The sequence below is a fragment of the Cydia fagiglandana genome, chromosome 21 (genome assembly GCF_963556715.1).
Source record: "Cydia fagiglandana chromosome 21, ilCydFagi1.1, whole genome shotgun sequence".
In the NCBI taxonomy this organism is placed as follows: domain Eukaryota; kingdom Metazoa; phylum Arthropoda; class Insecta; order Lepidoptera; family Tortricidae; genus Cydia; species Cydia fagiglandana.
In genome coordinates, this window is record NC_085952.1 from 14578158 (window position 1) to 14591969 (window position 13812).

Sequence of the window (13812 nt, forward strand, 5' to 3'; positions counted from 1 at the left end):
ATTACTTTTCCAAATAAAGATATATTACTTGACCAGAGACAGTACGCTATTTACTTATTCTATATATAAAGACATAAATCTTTTTGTTAAGCTCTTAAGCTGCTTATCAGAGAAGTAGGTACTTTTGACGCATAGTTTGTTGCGCTACTTTTGATGCTGATTGTACCTACATCGACTTTAGAAAACGGTCCATATTATTATCAATCAATCAATCAGAGCATTTATTTTCAGGCTACTAAGGCCCATAGATACATATTATTATGACTGACATTTATCTGACACAAAACGTCACCAAAAGTTGTCACTTATCCCTTCAAAAAACGAAACAAGGGAAAAACTATATCTAACTACTAAACCTGTTCACAAAAGTTCCCGAGAATCGCTTGAGATATGGGACCTTCAAGAAAACATCCAGAAAGTGACGTTTCTGATAATAATCTCATGAAGAACACCCCCGAAGCAACTTGCCCTACGTATTTTACACTTTCTGAATCTGGGTACAATACTTTTTAATGCACAGATCACACAGTTTAATAATAACACTGTTCTATGTCATAAAATAAATGTTGAGTGTAGACGCACCTTTACTCCATTTTTCCAAAGTATTCCTCGCAGATGTCTGCCACAGGCGCCGTCGAAATATTGAAAAACTTTTGAATAAATAAGAAGTTTTCAGTCTGACAAGTGGCGATAACAGGTGGCGCTGACTCTTCTGTGATTTACATTCGTGTTATTGAAGAAAATAATAGGCCAATTCGAGTTGTAGTCGTTCATTCTTTCTTTCATACTAACAAACTTTTAAAGAAGTAATATAGACAAATATAATATTAAATATAGTGTATAAGTAAAAACTAGCCAAGTTAAATCCTGAACTTTACAGGCCGAGCCACACCGGCTGCGTGTGCAGCACGCTGCGTGGCGTGCGCTGCGTGACGTCAAGGGCCCAACCTTTTCTGTTCTCTTTCAAGGCGCAGCAACTAGTATCATTTCTCTCTCCTCGCTCTTTTAAAAATGCCGTTTGTCAAAAAAGGACAACCATAACAGTTGACAAGGTGGACTTCAAATCAAGTGTTGCCTTTCTTGATGCGCCCAGGCTGTGTATGTGTGCGTAAAAGCGTATATGTGTGCTCTTTTAGGGATGTGAAAAGTCGATTTTAATCATGTTATATATCGATAAACGCTACACAGCGGAACGAAATAGCGATTAATTGAAGCTTCAATATCTTCGTTAAACATAAACATAATTGAAATGCTAATGGATAATGAATATATTATAATATAATAATATAATTCAATTATTGCGGAACACCTATTTTAGGAGGTATTTATGTATTTTAATTAAATATCTGAACTTTCCCTTGGTTCCCTGCTGGGGCGTGACTATAAAATTGTGATCTGACAACCACAATAAAGAATAAAAGCGTTTTTGGTCATTTTAGGTATCGTTAAGCCTTTGAAGTTAAATTAAAATTGCAAGAAATGTCGATAGTTTATCGATATGACTTTATCGACATGGCTACAGCAACGTGGGCCGCATTGTTAATCGTACACTAAACAAAAGTGGCAACAGTGACAGCTCGCTGAGACTACGTCTTTATATATTATAAGTCTATGCGTGACGTGCGCAGCACCCCTGTCACACCGGGTGACGCACACGTCACGCAGCACACGCCACGCAGTGTGCTGCACACGCCACGCAGGCGCACGCTGCAGCTCAGTCATGCGTGCAGTAAAATAAAATACTCCTGTGACAGTACCTATTTCTTATTATAACTCCCGTTGCAAATGGAAGCAGCTCACCTAATGCCGCCATTGCAATTAGAGGAAAAAAATGTCTCATATTTGAATCGAGATAACTGAGAGTACATAATATTTATTCACCGATACAACCTTGTTTTCCAATAGTATCGTTAATACCTAAAAGCGATTTGTTTCCACAGGCCAAACTAAATTTTATATGACGGTTTTTTTGTAATCTTTGTGCTATGTTGTAAATATACATTCGTATTGACGAACGATTTTAATTAGTTTTTCTTTTATCACTGAATCCGTATTAAAAACCAGCACGCGCACCGGCTGAGTTGTAAATAAATACAAGTGGCTGCGCGTGTACACGCACAGCACCTATGCAGCACCGAGCTGTGCGCGTCCGAACCTGCTCGGTTCGCCCTCTCATAGGGAACGCAGTTAAACACAACGTCATCACTGCACGCAACGAAGCGACGTTGCCGCTCCGCTGCGTGGACGCGTGCACGCAGCACGCAACCGGTTTGTCTCGTAGGAGCTGCGTTGCGTGCAAGTCACGCGTACGCGCTCGTCACGCACACGTCACGCAAGCGGTGTGTCCTCTCTTATGAGTTTTCATATTCTACAACGCAGCGGGACGCGTACGTGCACGCGCACGTCACGCACACGCATCCGGTGTGGCCTGGCCTTACATCCCAAGCGAACTAGAACTTGGTACCCATATCATATAGATCTCAATACTTTTTCGGCGCGTCAACAACGACGCATACCTATTCTTATTATTGAACTTAGCTCTCATTTGACATTTATTTATTTATTTAAACTTTATTGCACAGTAAAATTGTACAAAAGGCGAACTTAACGCTAAAAGGCATTCTCTACCAGTTAACATGTATGTTTTTGATAAGATTCAATTTACGGACCAATGCTGCAAGTATTGAATTATAATTGGATGGTTTTCAGCTACCTTCCATTTCTTTTCTGGAGACGAAACTGTTTAATTTCCGAGAAATGTTTTTACCTGAGCCAATGCCTCCTGAATAATGTATCAGATGTTTAAAACAAGCAGAGTCTTAAGGCTTTGAAGTCAAACATCGAGAATATTACTAAAGCTTACATAACTTTCAACTCATGGTAAATAATAGTGGAGAAAATAGAAATACTACTCCTAAAAAAAAAACAAATCGGTTCACCAATAACGGAGTTTTGAGGTAACAAAAATACATAAAAAATTACGGTCAAATAGATAACCTCCAAATTGAAGTCTTTTAAAAATATGTGTGATACCATAATTGGATTCGAAATGATGTCTAGAAAAAAATAAGTGAAGCGTTTATTTATTGTCCCCACATAAAAGAAAAATCAAAAGTTATTAACCAATAAACCGGAAAAGTGCGAGTCGGAGTGCGGCATGCATGACAGACAGATGGGTTAGTGTAGCTACCAAGTGGATGCCAGAAGAAGGGCGCGGCGGCAGGCCCAGACGGAGATGGCGGGACGACCTAGACACCTTTCCGAGTAACTAGCCAGAGCAGGCGCTATGTCGGGAGTCGTGGAAGACCAGGGGGGAGGCCTTTGCCCAGCAGTGGGACACCATAATAAGCAGCCAAAAACAAACAACGGGTTGCTCTCCGAGTGCCGGCGGAAGTGAAAACTCAATGACATTGTAACAGATTTTCGATCAGTCAAGTGTCCGTCTTACGAAGCGTCTTACGTCTCACGTCTTACGTCTTACGTTCTAGCGAGTTTAAATTTTTTTGCATATTATTTTTGCACAGCACCGCTAAAGAAGTTTTCACTTCAAAAAGTCATAGTTTTAGTTGTACTTAGATTTAAGCCACCTCATAGTGATACTGGGCTGGATTTGCAGTAGTAACAGCAGCAGCCCTAGTCTCCAATTACGTTAAGCGAAACAACTTTAAGCATAAGTATCTCTTTGAATAAGTACTTGAGCTAACATCGTTAGTGCATTAAGGTGGGTTAGATGTTTTTGTGATGTTTTTAAAGTAAATTAACTATAATAAGGGGTTCTTAATTTTTTTTAATTTGGTATTATTTTTAAACTCTCTTAATCGTGGATTAATTTAGTACGTTGTTGGATCAAAATGTTGGATACTAATTTGATTACTTGATTTGCTTGAGGTAGGTTAATTAGCTTGTTGGTTGGTTGATTGGTCGGATTCATATTTGATTGAATAAGTAGTTGGATGGTTGGTTGGATGATTGGTTGGTTGGTAGTTAGATTGGTTAGTTTCATGTTTGGTGAATAATCATTTATCTACAAACAAGATATATACAGTGGTTTTTTTTGTTTTTTTTTTAAATAGGCCCTTGATGCATTGTACCAAGGATGCTGGCGGCATTTTTAGTTAGATGGTTGATTAATTTATCGGCTGGGTGGATGGTTGCTTAGACGGATAGTTGGCTGGTTGGTTTGATAGTTGATTAGCTGCCTGGTTGTTTATGAGTCGTACCTGCAATGACGAGCACGTCGATGAGCGCGAGCACAGCAAGAGAGACGAGGCTGGCAGGCTCGTCCCAGCGCACGTCTTCCAGCAGCGCCGCGCATGCTGTCTCGTTCAGCGAGCGCATAGCGCATGGTCAGCGCAAGGGGGGGTGTGTCAGGTCGCCATTGGTTCTGGGGACAAACATTTAAGGTTAAATATTTTATAAGGCCTATTTATCTCTATCCTCCTTAGAGTTTTGAACTCATATAGAAATAAAAGAAAGTTCCACATTCAAAACGCCAAAATCACCCTGGGTCTTACGAGGCTACAGTTATCTAGAGACGTCGTAAATGTACTCATACTCAATAAAAATTTTCTTTGACAAAATAGTCCCAGTGACAGCATAGTATCGATGTTGAAATAGAAGACCGAGATCCACATTGAAATTTAACATCATCATCATTGGCCTTTACGTCTCTTGCAGACGATTTATGGTGTAACATACATTACACCGCCTGGGACGGAATTAAGGAAACGCAGGGATGCCCAGCACCTGCATTACCCTCTCGGCTTCACTGTCTTATGCCACAGGAAAGGCGAGCCAATACGTGTGGAGACAGGTCAGCTGCAGGAATCTGCCGCATATTTCAGGTTGGACCCTACTCGCGCCTTACGGAAACTCCATTCCGGGTTTTATTTTGGAGTATCCTTCTCCTAGATGGATTGCAAAACAATGCTAAGAGGACCATCTCCCCTGTGACGAAATAGCTTCTTACTTCGTTTGTGGACTTAGTCGCCTCGTACGACACCCTATCCTATGTGAAGGTTGGCGCTATTCTAAAGCCGGCCACCACACGGCATTTAACAACTTGTTATAATTTTCGCTGAAATTTAACAAATTTAACAACTTGTTATAATTTTCGCTTGCTCTCAGTTCGCTAAGCAGAAGGGAAACTATATTAAGATTTGTCCAGTTTCCTCGCAATGTTTTCATTTACCGAAAAGCGTTGTGTAAATATCAAATGGTATATTATCATTATCATCCTAAATGTACACGGTTTTCAACATCTAAACACTTTGGTGTGTATTATGGTAAAAAAAAATGGAAAGTAAAAATCGGTAGTTCACAAAAACGAACTTTGTGAACGCTAAACAGCCAAGTAAAGTGCCTATCATGTTTTGAGCTTCTTCTTTCCTCTATCCTTATCCCACGTCATGTGGGGTCGGCACAACATGTCTTTCTCTTCCATTCTCCTCTGTCTTTCGTGTCCTCAGCACTCACTCGTTTTTTCTTTCTCACATCCTCTTTGACACAATCCATCCATCGTTTTTAGGGTTCCGTACCCAAAGGGTAAAACGGGACCCTATCACTAAGACTTCGCTGTCCGTCCGTCCGTCCGTCCGTCCGTCCGTCTGTCACCAGGCTGTATCTCACGAACCGTGATAGCTAGACAGTTGAAATTTTCACAGATGATGTATTTCTGTTGCCGCTATAACAACAAATACTAAAAACAGAATAAAATAAAGATTTAAATGGGGCTCCCATACAACAAACGTGATTTTTGACCAAAGTTAAGCAACGTCGGGAGGTGTCAGTACTTGGATGGGTGACCGTTTTTTTTTTGTTTTTTTTTTTGTATTATGGTACGGAACCCTTCGTGCGCGAGTCCGACTCGCACTTGCCCGGTTTTTTGGGCCTACCATACACTCTCCGTCCATCAACATTCATCCCCAATAAAAAGGTTTTTGTTACCCTAGGGCCTTTTAGCCTCACCCTATAAGTACATGTGCTACAAACTCCTTGTTCCACGAAGGGTAAGAATCGGTGTCGCATTACAGACCCAAAGTTTGTAATTTAGTGTTCAGGCATATATGGTCATGGTATGTGGGTAAGTATCAAGGTACAAGCAGTAGCGTTTTTTTCTGCTAGAAACCATCAGCGTAAAATCTTACAAATATTGCGATCCGATCCAGAATATTTATCGAAGAATTGTCTGTTTATTACAAAATCATAAGAAAACGCCTAAACAATTTTTTGAAAGGCCTTGTCAGACAGAGTTTATGATTTCATCGATCACCAAACAAATGTCCTGACTCTCAGTGACCCAATTAAGAGGAAAGTAAACGACCGCTTCTCCATACAAAAGTAGTCCCCATTTTCCTCCCGATATCGATATTATGGAAAACATATTTAAAAATATATTGTGTTATGCCCTTTTGTTCCACTTTTTTAGATTTTTTTAAATATTATAAAAGTTAGGAGCAAAAACCAATGCCATACAAAATATGTATACAAGCTCTTATTAACTCTTAAAATTCAAAATGAAGTTTCTCTTAAGATGACTCTCTAAAATAATAAATCTGTTGATCAAATTGGATCATAAAATAATTTCAAAACGGTTAGGGATTATGCGATGTTTATGCCATTATTGTTTCCACCTAGTCGCGATTCTACACAATATGAATTCCACGCAGCTGAAGTTTATCACATGCGTTATTCCTCACAGTCATTATTTCAACACAGTCTTGATTCTACCTAGTAGCGATTCTACACAATATTTATTCCACACATCTGCAGTTTATCACATGCGTTATTCCTCACAGTCATTATTTCAACACAATCTTGATTCAACCTAGTAGTGATTCTACACAATATTTATTCCACACATCTGCAGTTTATCACATGCGTTATTCCTCACAGTCATTATTTCAACACAATCTTGACTCTACCTAGTAGTGATTCTACACAATATTTATTCCACACATCTGCAGTTTATCACACACAAATATATTACTATACAATCGTCGCAACTCTTATTAATGTGGTTCTACACAACTCCGAATGCAACCTTCTCGTTTGCCGTGACGTGTTTTGCTTGGCGCCATAGCTGATGCTAAGAGAAGTGTCGGTCGGCCGATGCTACGGCATAAGGACTGCGTCAAGCGAGACATGAACTCTTTCAACATCCCGGTTCATAAATGGGAGGAGCTTGCTGCGGACAGAGATAAGTGGCGCAAACTGGTGTTCGATGGTCGTAAAATCCACGATGACGCTTGGTTTAAGACACTGGCAAGTAAGCGAGCCAAGCGTCATCAGCCCGACATGTGTTCGCCACGGGCACACTACACCTGCCAGTTTTGCGGTCGTGGTTGCCGCTCCCGTATTGGCTTATACAGCCATGAAAAACGTTGTCGCCCTGCCTGACACTGTTTGTATAGTCTGCAATAGACTGAAAGGCCTATGATGATGATGATGACACAACTCCATTTATTTTTTGTATTTGCTGGGTGAGAAGTATTAGATGGAGGCAATACGGACAATATTACCTATCCACGGATATCAGTAAAAAGCAGATCAGCTCTACTAAGTTGAACGTTTTTATACTTTCGATCTATTCTCACTAACGTACTTATAAGTAAGTAAGAAAGAGATAGACACTATGCTGTCGCACAGGTCTTCACCTGTAATCGTCCCAGTTATTCACGAAAACGTAGCGATTTTTTTTAAAGAAAGGTTACCCTGGGGTACGTGGCGAAAGTTATACACGGTGTATCAGGAGGAAACCGAATAACTTTAACAGCACATTCCTGAGGTTATTAGAAGCTAAAACTGTTATATACATTTTTGTAAAAAATAAAAACAAAACTGTCATTTTTGCATATTTCTTTGTAAAACCAATACAGTGGCGTATCGTAAGAAACATAAACTTAAAACGCGAAATCAAAGATTTTATTTTCTAAAGCAGATGAGTTTCATGAGTGATATCTGTCTTTTCGAGATTCTGTAATAGTAACTCCTAGACCCTAGTATCCTAGGACCCGGGTATGTCCTGAAACTACGTCCAAGACCACCGGTGGACGGGCAGCAGCGTCCCTCAAATTCGGTGTACTCGACTGCGATCGCCAACCCGCCTGCCAAGCGTGGCGATTATGGCATTCACCCCCCATCATGCAGAGCACAATAAAACCACGGCCCCGAGGTTCCGGCGACCCCCGGTGCTCTGGCTATGGTAGCAGTCAGGGCATTAGCGGGGTCAGGGGTGCTAAGAATCTCCGGCAAAGATCCGGCTACCCACCCCGACGACGACTGGCCCTGGTAACACACAACATACGCACTATGAGGACTGACGAAAAGATCTGCGAGCTGGAAGAGGAACTGAGCAGGTTACACTGGGACATTGTAGGGTTATGCGAAGTCCGTAGAGAGGGGGAGGACACGACAACCCTGAAGTCTGGTAACTTGCTCTACCACCGGGAGGGCGACCAACAGTCCCAAGGTGGTGTCGGGTTTCTCGTTCACAAGTCCCTCATAAACAACATAATAACCATCGACAGTGTGTCGAGCAGGGTCGTATACCTAATACTCAGAATATCCAAAAGATATTCGCTGAAGGTCATTCAGGTATACGCACCGACCTCGTCACACTCCGATGATGAAGTAGTAGAGGCTATGTATGAGGACGTAAGTAGGGCCATACATACTTCTAAAACCTACTTTACTGTTGTTATGGGGGACTTCAACGCAAAGTTGGGCAAGAGAAGCGGTGATGAGTTGAGAGTGGGGCAATTTGGGTATGGGCAGCGGAACCCCAGGGGTCAGAGGCTGGCCGACTTTCTGGAGAGAGAGGAACTCTTCGTGATGAACTCTTTCTTCCAGAAGCCGCCTCACAGGAAATGGACCTGGATGAGTCCTGACGGTGCCACGAGAAACGAGATAGACTTCATCATGACCGACAAGAAACGGATATTCAGCGATGTCTCTGTGATCAACAGGGTAAAGACCGGTAGTGATCACCGAATCGTAAGAGGCTCACTGAATATCAATATTAAACTTGAAAGGTCCAGCCTGATGAAGTCTACGCTCCGACCTAATCGAGCCCATGTTCAAGACCCCAAAAGCTTTCAACTCGAGCTCTCTAACCGCTTTGTTTGCCTAGAGAACTTGGCTTCAGTGGACGAAATCAACGACGGGCTAGTGGAAACTGTCCACATAGTAGGGTCTAAGTTTTTTAGACCCCGCCGTAAAGATAGACCTCAGAAATTGACCGAGCAAACCTTAAACCTCATGGCTGAACGACGCTCGCTACAGTTGCAGTCTCCCGATGACGCGAAGTCATATAGGCAACTCAATAGACGTATATCTAAGTCCTTGCGACATGATCTGCGTCTCTTTAATACTAACCGTATTAAAGAGACTATTGAGTGAAACCAAGGCTCCAAAATGTTCGCAAAGGACAAGTCTATTGGGCAAAGCCAGCTTCAGATTTCAGATTTCAGATCATTTATTCGTAAATATCACATACATATTTATAAGTCACATAATAGGTACACACAGTTCATAATTAGTCAATTATTTACATTATGCATTAAGTTTATTACCTTAAAATTATTTATTACATTAATTTGTTTTTAGTAAACATACCTACAGGTTATGATTTACATATTAGGTATTTGATGTGTTAGGGTCAACGGGTTGGTCATTTGCAGAAACTCTGAGACAGTGTAACACGCTAGGTCCATTAACATTGCCTTCAGGTTTTTAGAGAATACAGCGTTGGTTTTAGCCTCTTTTATGTTTAGAGGAACATGGTTATATATGCTCGCCCCGGCAACACTGAGCGCTGCACGGGCCTTCGCCAGCCGCCGGTTCGGAGCTATTAGCAGCGGTTGCCTACGTGACGTCCTATTTAGTGTTTGGTAGGTTTGTAGGTTCTCGCGTATGTAGTTACAAGCTGTCAGTATATATATACTTGGCAAGGTTAAAATCTTATGATTTTTAAATATTTCTTTCGCCGGATGGTCGAGTGGTTTCCGATCAATGATGCGTAAGGCACGTTTCTGTAATTTAAAGAGTCTTTCCCAGGTGGCCGACGTGGCCCATAAGTCAATTCCTTGAATTAAGACACAGTGAAAATATCCAAAGTACGCTTTACGTAGGTTATTGGCAGACAGGGTGGGCGCGAGTCTGGACAGGGCGTAGCACGCCGAGGACAGCTTGTCGCACATGTGGTCAACGTGCGCGGCCCACGTCAGCCCGGCGTCGATCATGTACCCTAAGTACCTTGTCGTGTCTACTTGGGGAACTGTGATATCGTTTACTTTTATATTTATTGGGTTGTGTGTCTTTTTTAACTGAAAATGTATTATATTAGTTTTATCAACGTTTAGTAACATACCATTTGCCGTAAACCACTCGGCCATTTGATGCATTACGTGGGAAAGTTTCAATTTTAAGTTGTCTAAATTATCGGCGTTGACTATGATGCAGGTGTCATCTGCGAACATCACATACTCGGGGTAGGGACAAGCGGTTGTGATATCGTTTACCAAGACCAGAAACAAGTTATTGCCCATCACGGATCCTTGAGGAACAGCAGAACATCCTAACGGTTCCAGAATTGACTTCGTATTGAGCACGTATGTAGATTGCCTTCGATTGCTTAGAAACGAGGCAACAGCATCATGAAAACTTCCGCTGAAACCGTAGCGGGAGAGTTTGGCTAGTAAGAGTGAGTGGTCGATCATCTCGAAGGCGCGCGACAGGTCGCAGAACACCGCAGCGACCTGTCGCCCGCCCTCCAGGTGCGCCAGCACCCGCGTCACAACATCGCGCGCCGCGTCCGCCGTCGACCGCCCGGGTTGGTAGGCATATTGCTGCCGGTTTAATAAGTTATTAGATGTAATATGATTCATTATCCTATTGCTCATCATTCGCTCAAATATTTTTGAAATAACTGGTATCAGTGATATCGGGCGGAAATGTTTAGGTAGGTGCATCTCACCTTTGCCTTTGTAAACAGGCTGTACTTTAATTTCCTTTAGGCTATCAGGATATACTCCGGCGTGGATGCACTTATTGAATAATAATAGGAATAATGAGATTACAACCGGCGGGAAGCAGTCAATAATTTCAGTAGACATGTCATTGTTGTCTTTGGATTTTTTGCGTTTAATTTTTTTACATGTTATTAATATTTCATTCAACGTGAATGGTTCAAACATGTAGGGTGCAGGCGGTGCATCTTGTAGGTATTGATCTAGATATGCGAGCGCGGTGCGAGCGCACGGGTTTGAGTTGTTTACATTCGCATCAATGTAATACCTGTTTAGCTGCGCGGCGGCAGCGGCTGCACGCTGGCCGACGCTGCCGCCCGCAGCCTTACTAACAAATACATCAATTGCACCGCCCTTGCATTTCATATTTTTGCCCGTCTCTGCCGATATTACCCGCCGTACACTTCTACACATGTTATCACCATTACTGTTTGATATAAGGTTGTTAATAAAATTACTACGTACTTGCCTCAACATTGTCCAGTAGTCACATTCTAAACTTTGCAGCATCAGCCGATCGGTGCGTGACTCAGTGCTGTCAGGTTGCGAGTGCGATGATAAAACCTGTTTAATTTTGTTTATCTTTTTACGTAAAGTTTTTACAGCTTCGTTGACCCACACACTTACAGTATTTTTTACTAAATGTTTTTTTATAGGAAAATAGATATCATAATAATGTTTGATGACATTCATTAAGAGTTCAGTTGTTTTGCTAGGGCAGTCACTTTTATTAAGAATTTGATCCCATTGATAAAAATTAAGACATTGAGTGAAGTCATTTTTTCGTTGAAATGTGAATGATCTTTTAGAAATATGGTTAAGTTGAGTTAATTGATTATTTGAGATGTCAACAATTATACATACACAGAAATGGTCAGATAAATTCAAGTCATAACACGATACAGATTTAATGTCATTTTTATTTATATTGCTATATGCGTGATCGATACAGGTCTTTGATGTATTAGTTATCCTAGTAGGTACATTTACTAGTTGCTTAAACCCAAATTGATGTACTGTATTTAATAGGAATTTTACATTATTACATTTAGGTATTAAATCAATGTTGATATCACCAGTTATTATCACCTTATAATTTTGAATAAAATTAAAACTTAAAAGCTTATTTAGCATAGATAGGTATAAAGGTACATCACCGTTCGGGGGTCTGTATACACACACGATGACGAGGTCAAGTCCGATGCACTCCACAGCACAGATCTCGAACTGGGATTCAATTGCAAGTTCCATGACTTCTTTTCGCTCGATGCATGGGATTCCGGTCCTGACATAGATACAGCTCCCTCCACCGTTCTTTGTTGATCGGCAGAATTGGGCCTTCAAGTTGTAGTTTAATATGTTCACTGAATCTATTTGATTAGCCTGTAGCCAGTGCTCAGTAAAACAAAGCACGTCAATTTGATCACTAATCTGTAGTTCAGATTCAATTTTATACGTTTTGTTTGCTAGCCGATTTATGTTTTGATGTAAAATCTTCATTTGTACGGTGTTATTCAATGGTCTGTTATCATTGTTTAGGTTTGCAGCCTTTGCAGGTGTGGGCGTCTGACTAGTTGGCATCTGCATTGGGAGCTCTTGGCTCCCTGGGCCGGAGAAAGGGCCGCCATTCGGTTATGCAGGTGTTTAAGGGCCATGCAGATGCCGTTAGGAAGTTGTCATAAACATTTGTAGGTATGCCTATCTTGAATGACTTGTAAGTATTTCTTTTCGATGGTATAGCTTCCACGGTGTACTGGACATCATCACAAATACTTCTTAGGTGGCTAATAATGTTTTCAGGCGTTGAATCGTACTTGAAGTAGCACCCGTGTAAGTATCTAAGCATTTCTACTCCGGCAACCTCGGTGTTTTTTGCGGTCCCCTTTATTGATACGGGGGCAGGTTTATGATTGCGCCGACGTTGGTGACGGCTCTTTGGGGGCTCCCAACCAGGCTCGTCGGGCTGGGTCTCTTTGTTTGAGGGCTCGGTAGATGAACTTTCACTGTTTGTTTTCGGTACAGGGTTATGTGGGGTATTATTCACTTGTTTACTTAAATCATCTGTTTGTACAATATCATTCATAATTTGGTCACTTTTTGGTTTGATAATTTCCGCATTTTTTGCGTTGTCATTTTGTATTGTCAGCTGACGAAGCTGAAACGGGAAGATGGCAGCATAGCGTCGAGCAAAGCGGAGGTTTTAGGCGAGATCGAGAGGTTCTATGGACAGTTATACACTTCGATTGCAAAGCCCGTTGACAGCTTGGTAGGAGATCCAAGAGCCAAGCTGTCCCGACATTATACCGAAGATATCCCGGACATCAGTCTGTACGAGATTAGGATGGCCCTGAACCAGCTTAAGAACAACAAGGCGCCGGGCAAAGACGGAATCACTTCAGAGCTTCTGAGAGCGGGTGGAACACCGGTACTTACCCAGCAAACATTTTAAGTATTTTTTCCTAGGCTCGAAGAAGATTTTTCCAATTTAAGTGAAAATGACGTCCTAAGTCACCAATTATTTTACGTATTGTACACTTTTACTTCCAAGTCAAAATATAGGGATAATAAAACGTAAATTTCACTTCATAAATACACCATGAAGTCAGGGACTTAGGGGTTGAAAATAAGGCAAAATATTAGGTAAAATTAACCTTAAACCCTGACCAATAGGTCAAATCTACTAATAAGGTATTTTAGGTGTATTTGCGACGTAATTATTACTTATACGGGGACTATGAAGTCACGGACTTAATGGTTGAAAATAAGTCCTATTACTAGGTAAAAT

At 41.3% G+C, this 13812-nt stretch overlaps 1 protein-coding gene across 1 annotated transcript in view; it reads right to left on the minus strand.

Annotated features, from left to right (window-relative positions):
- LOC134675168 (octopamine receptor Oamb) overlaps window positions 1-13812 on the minus strand; it is a 188569-nt gene that overhangs the window by 53020 nt on the left and 121737 nt on the right. The window contains exon 2 of the mRNA XM_063533353.1: window positions 4221-4384. Within this exon, the coding sequence (XP_063389423.1) occupies window positions 4221-4338 (118 nt within the window). The 5' untranslated portion in view covers window positions 4339-4384. The remainder of the gene's footprint in view (window positions 1-4220; window positions 4385-13812) is intronic.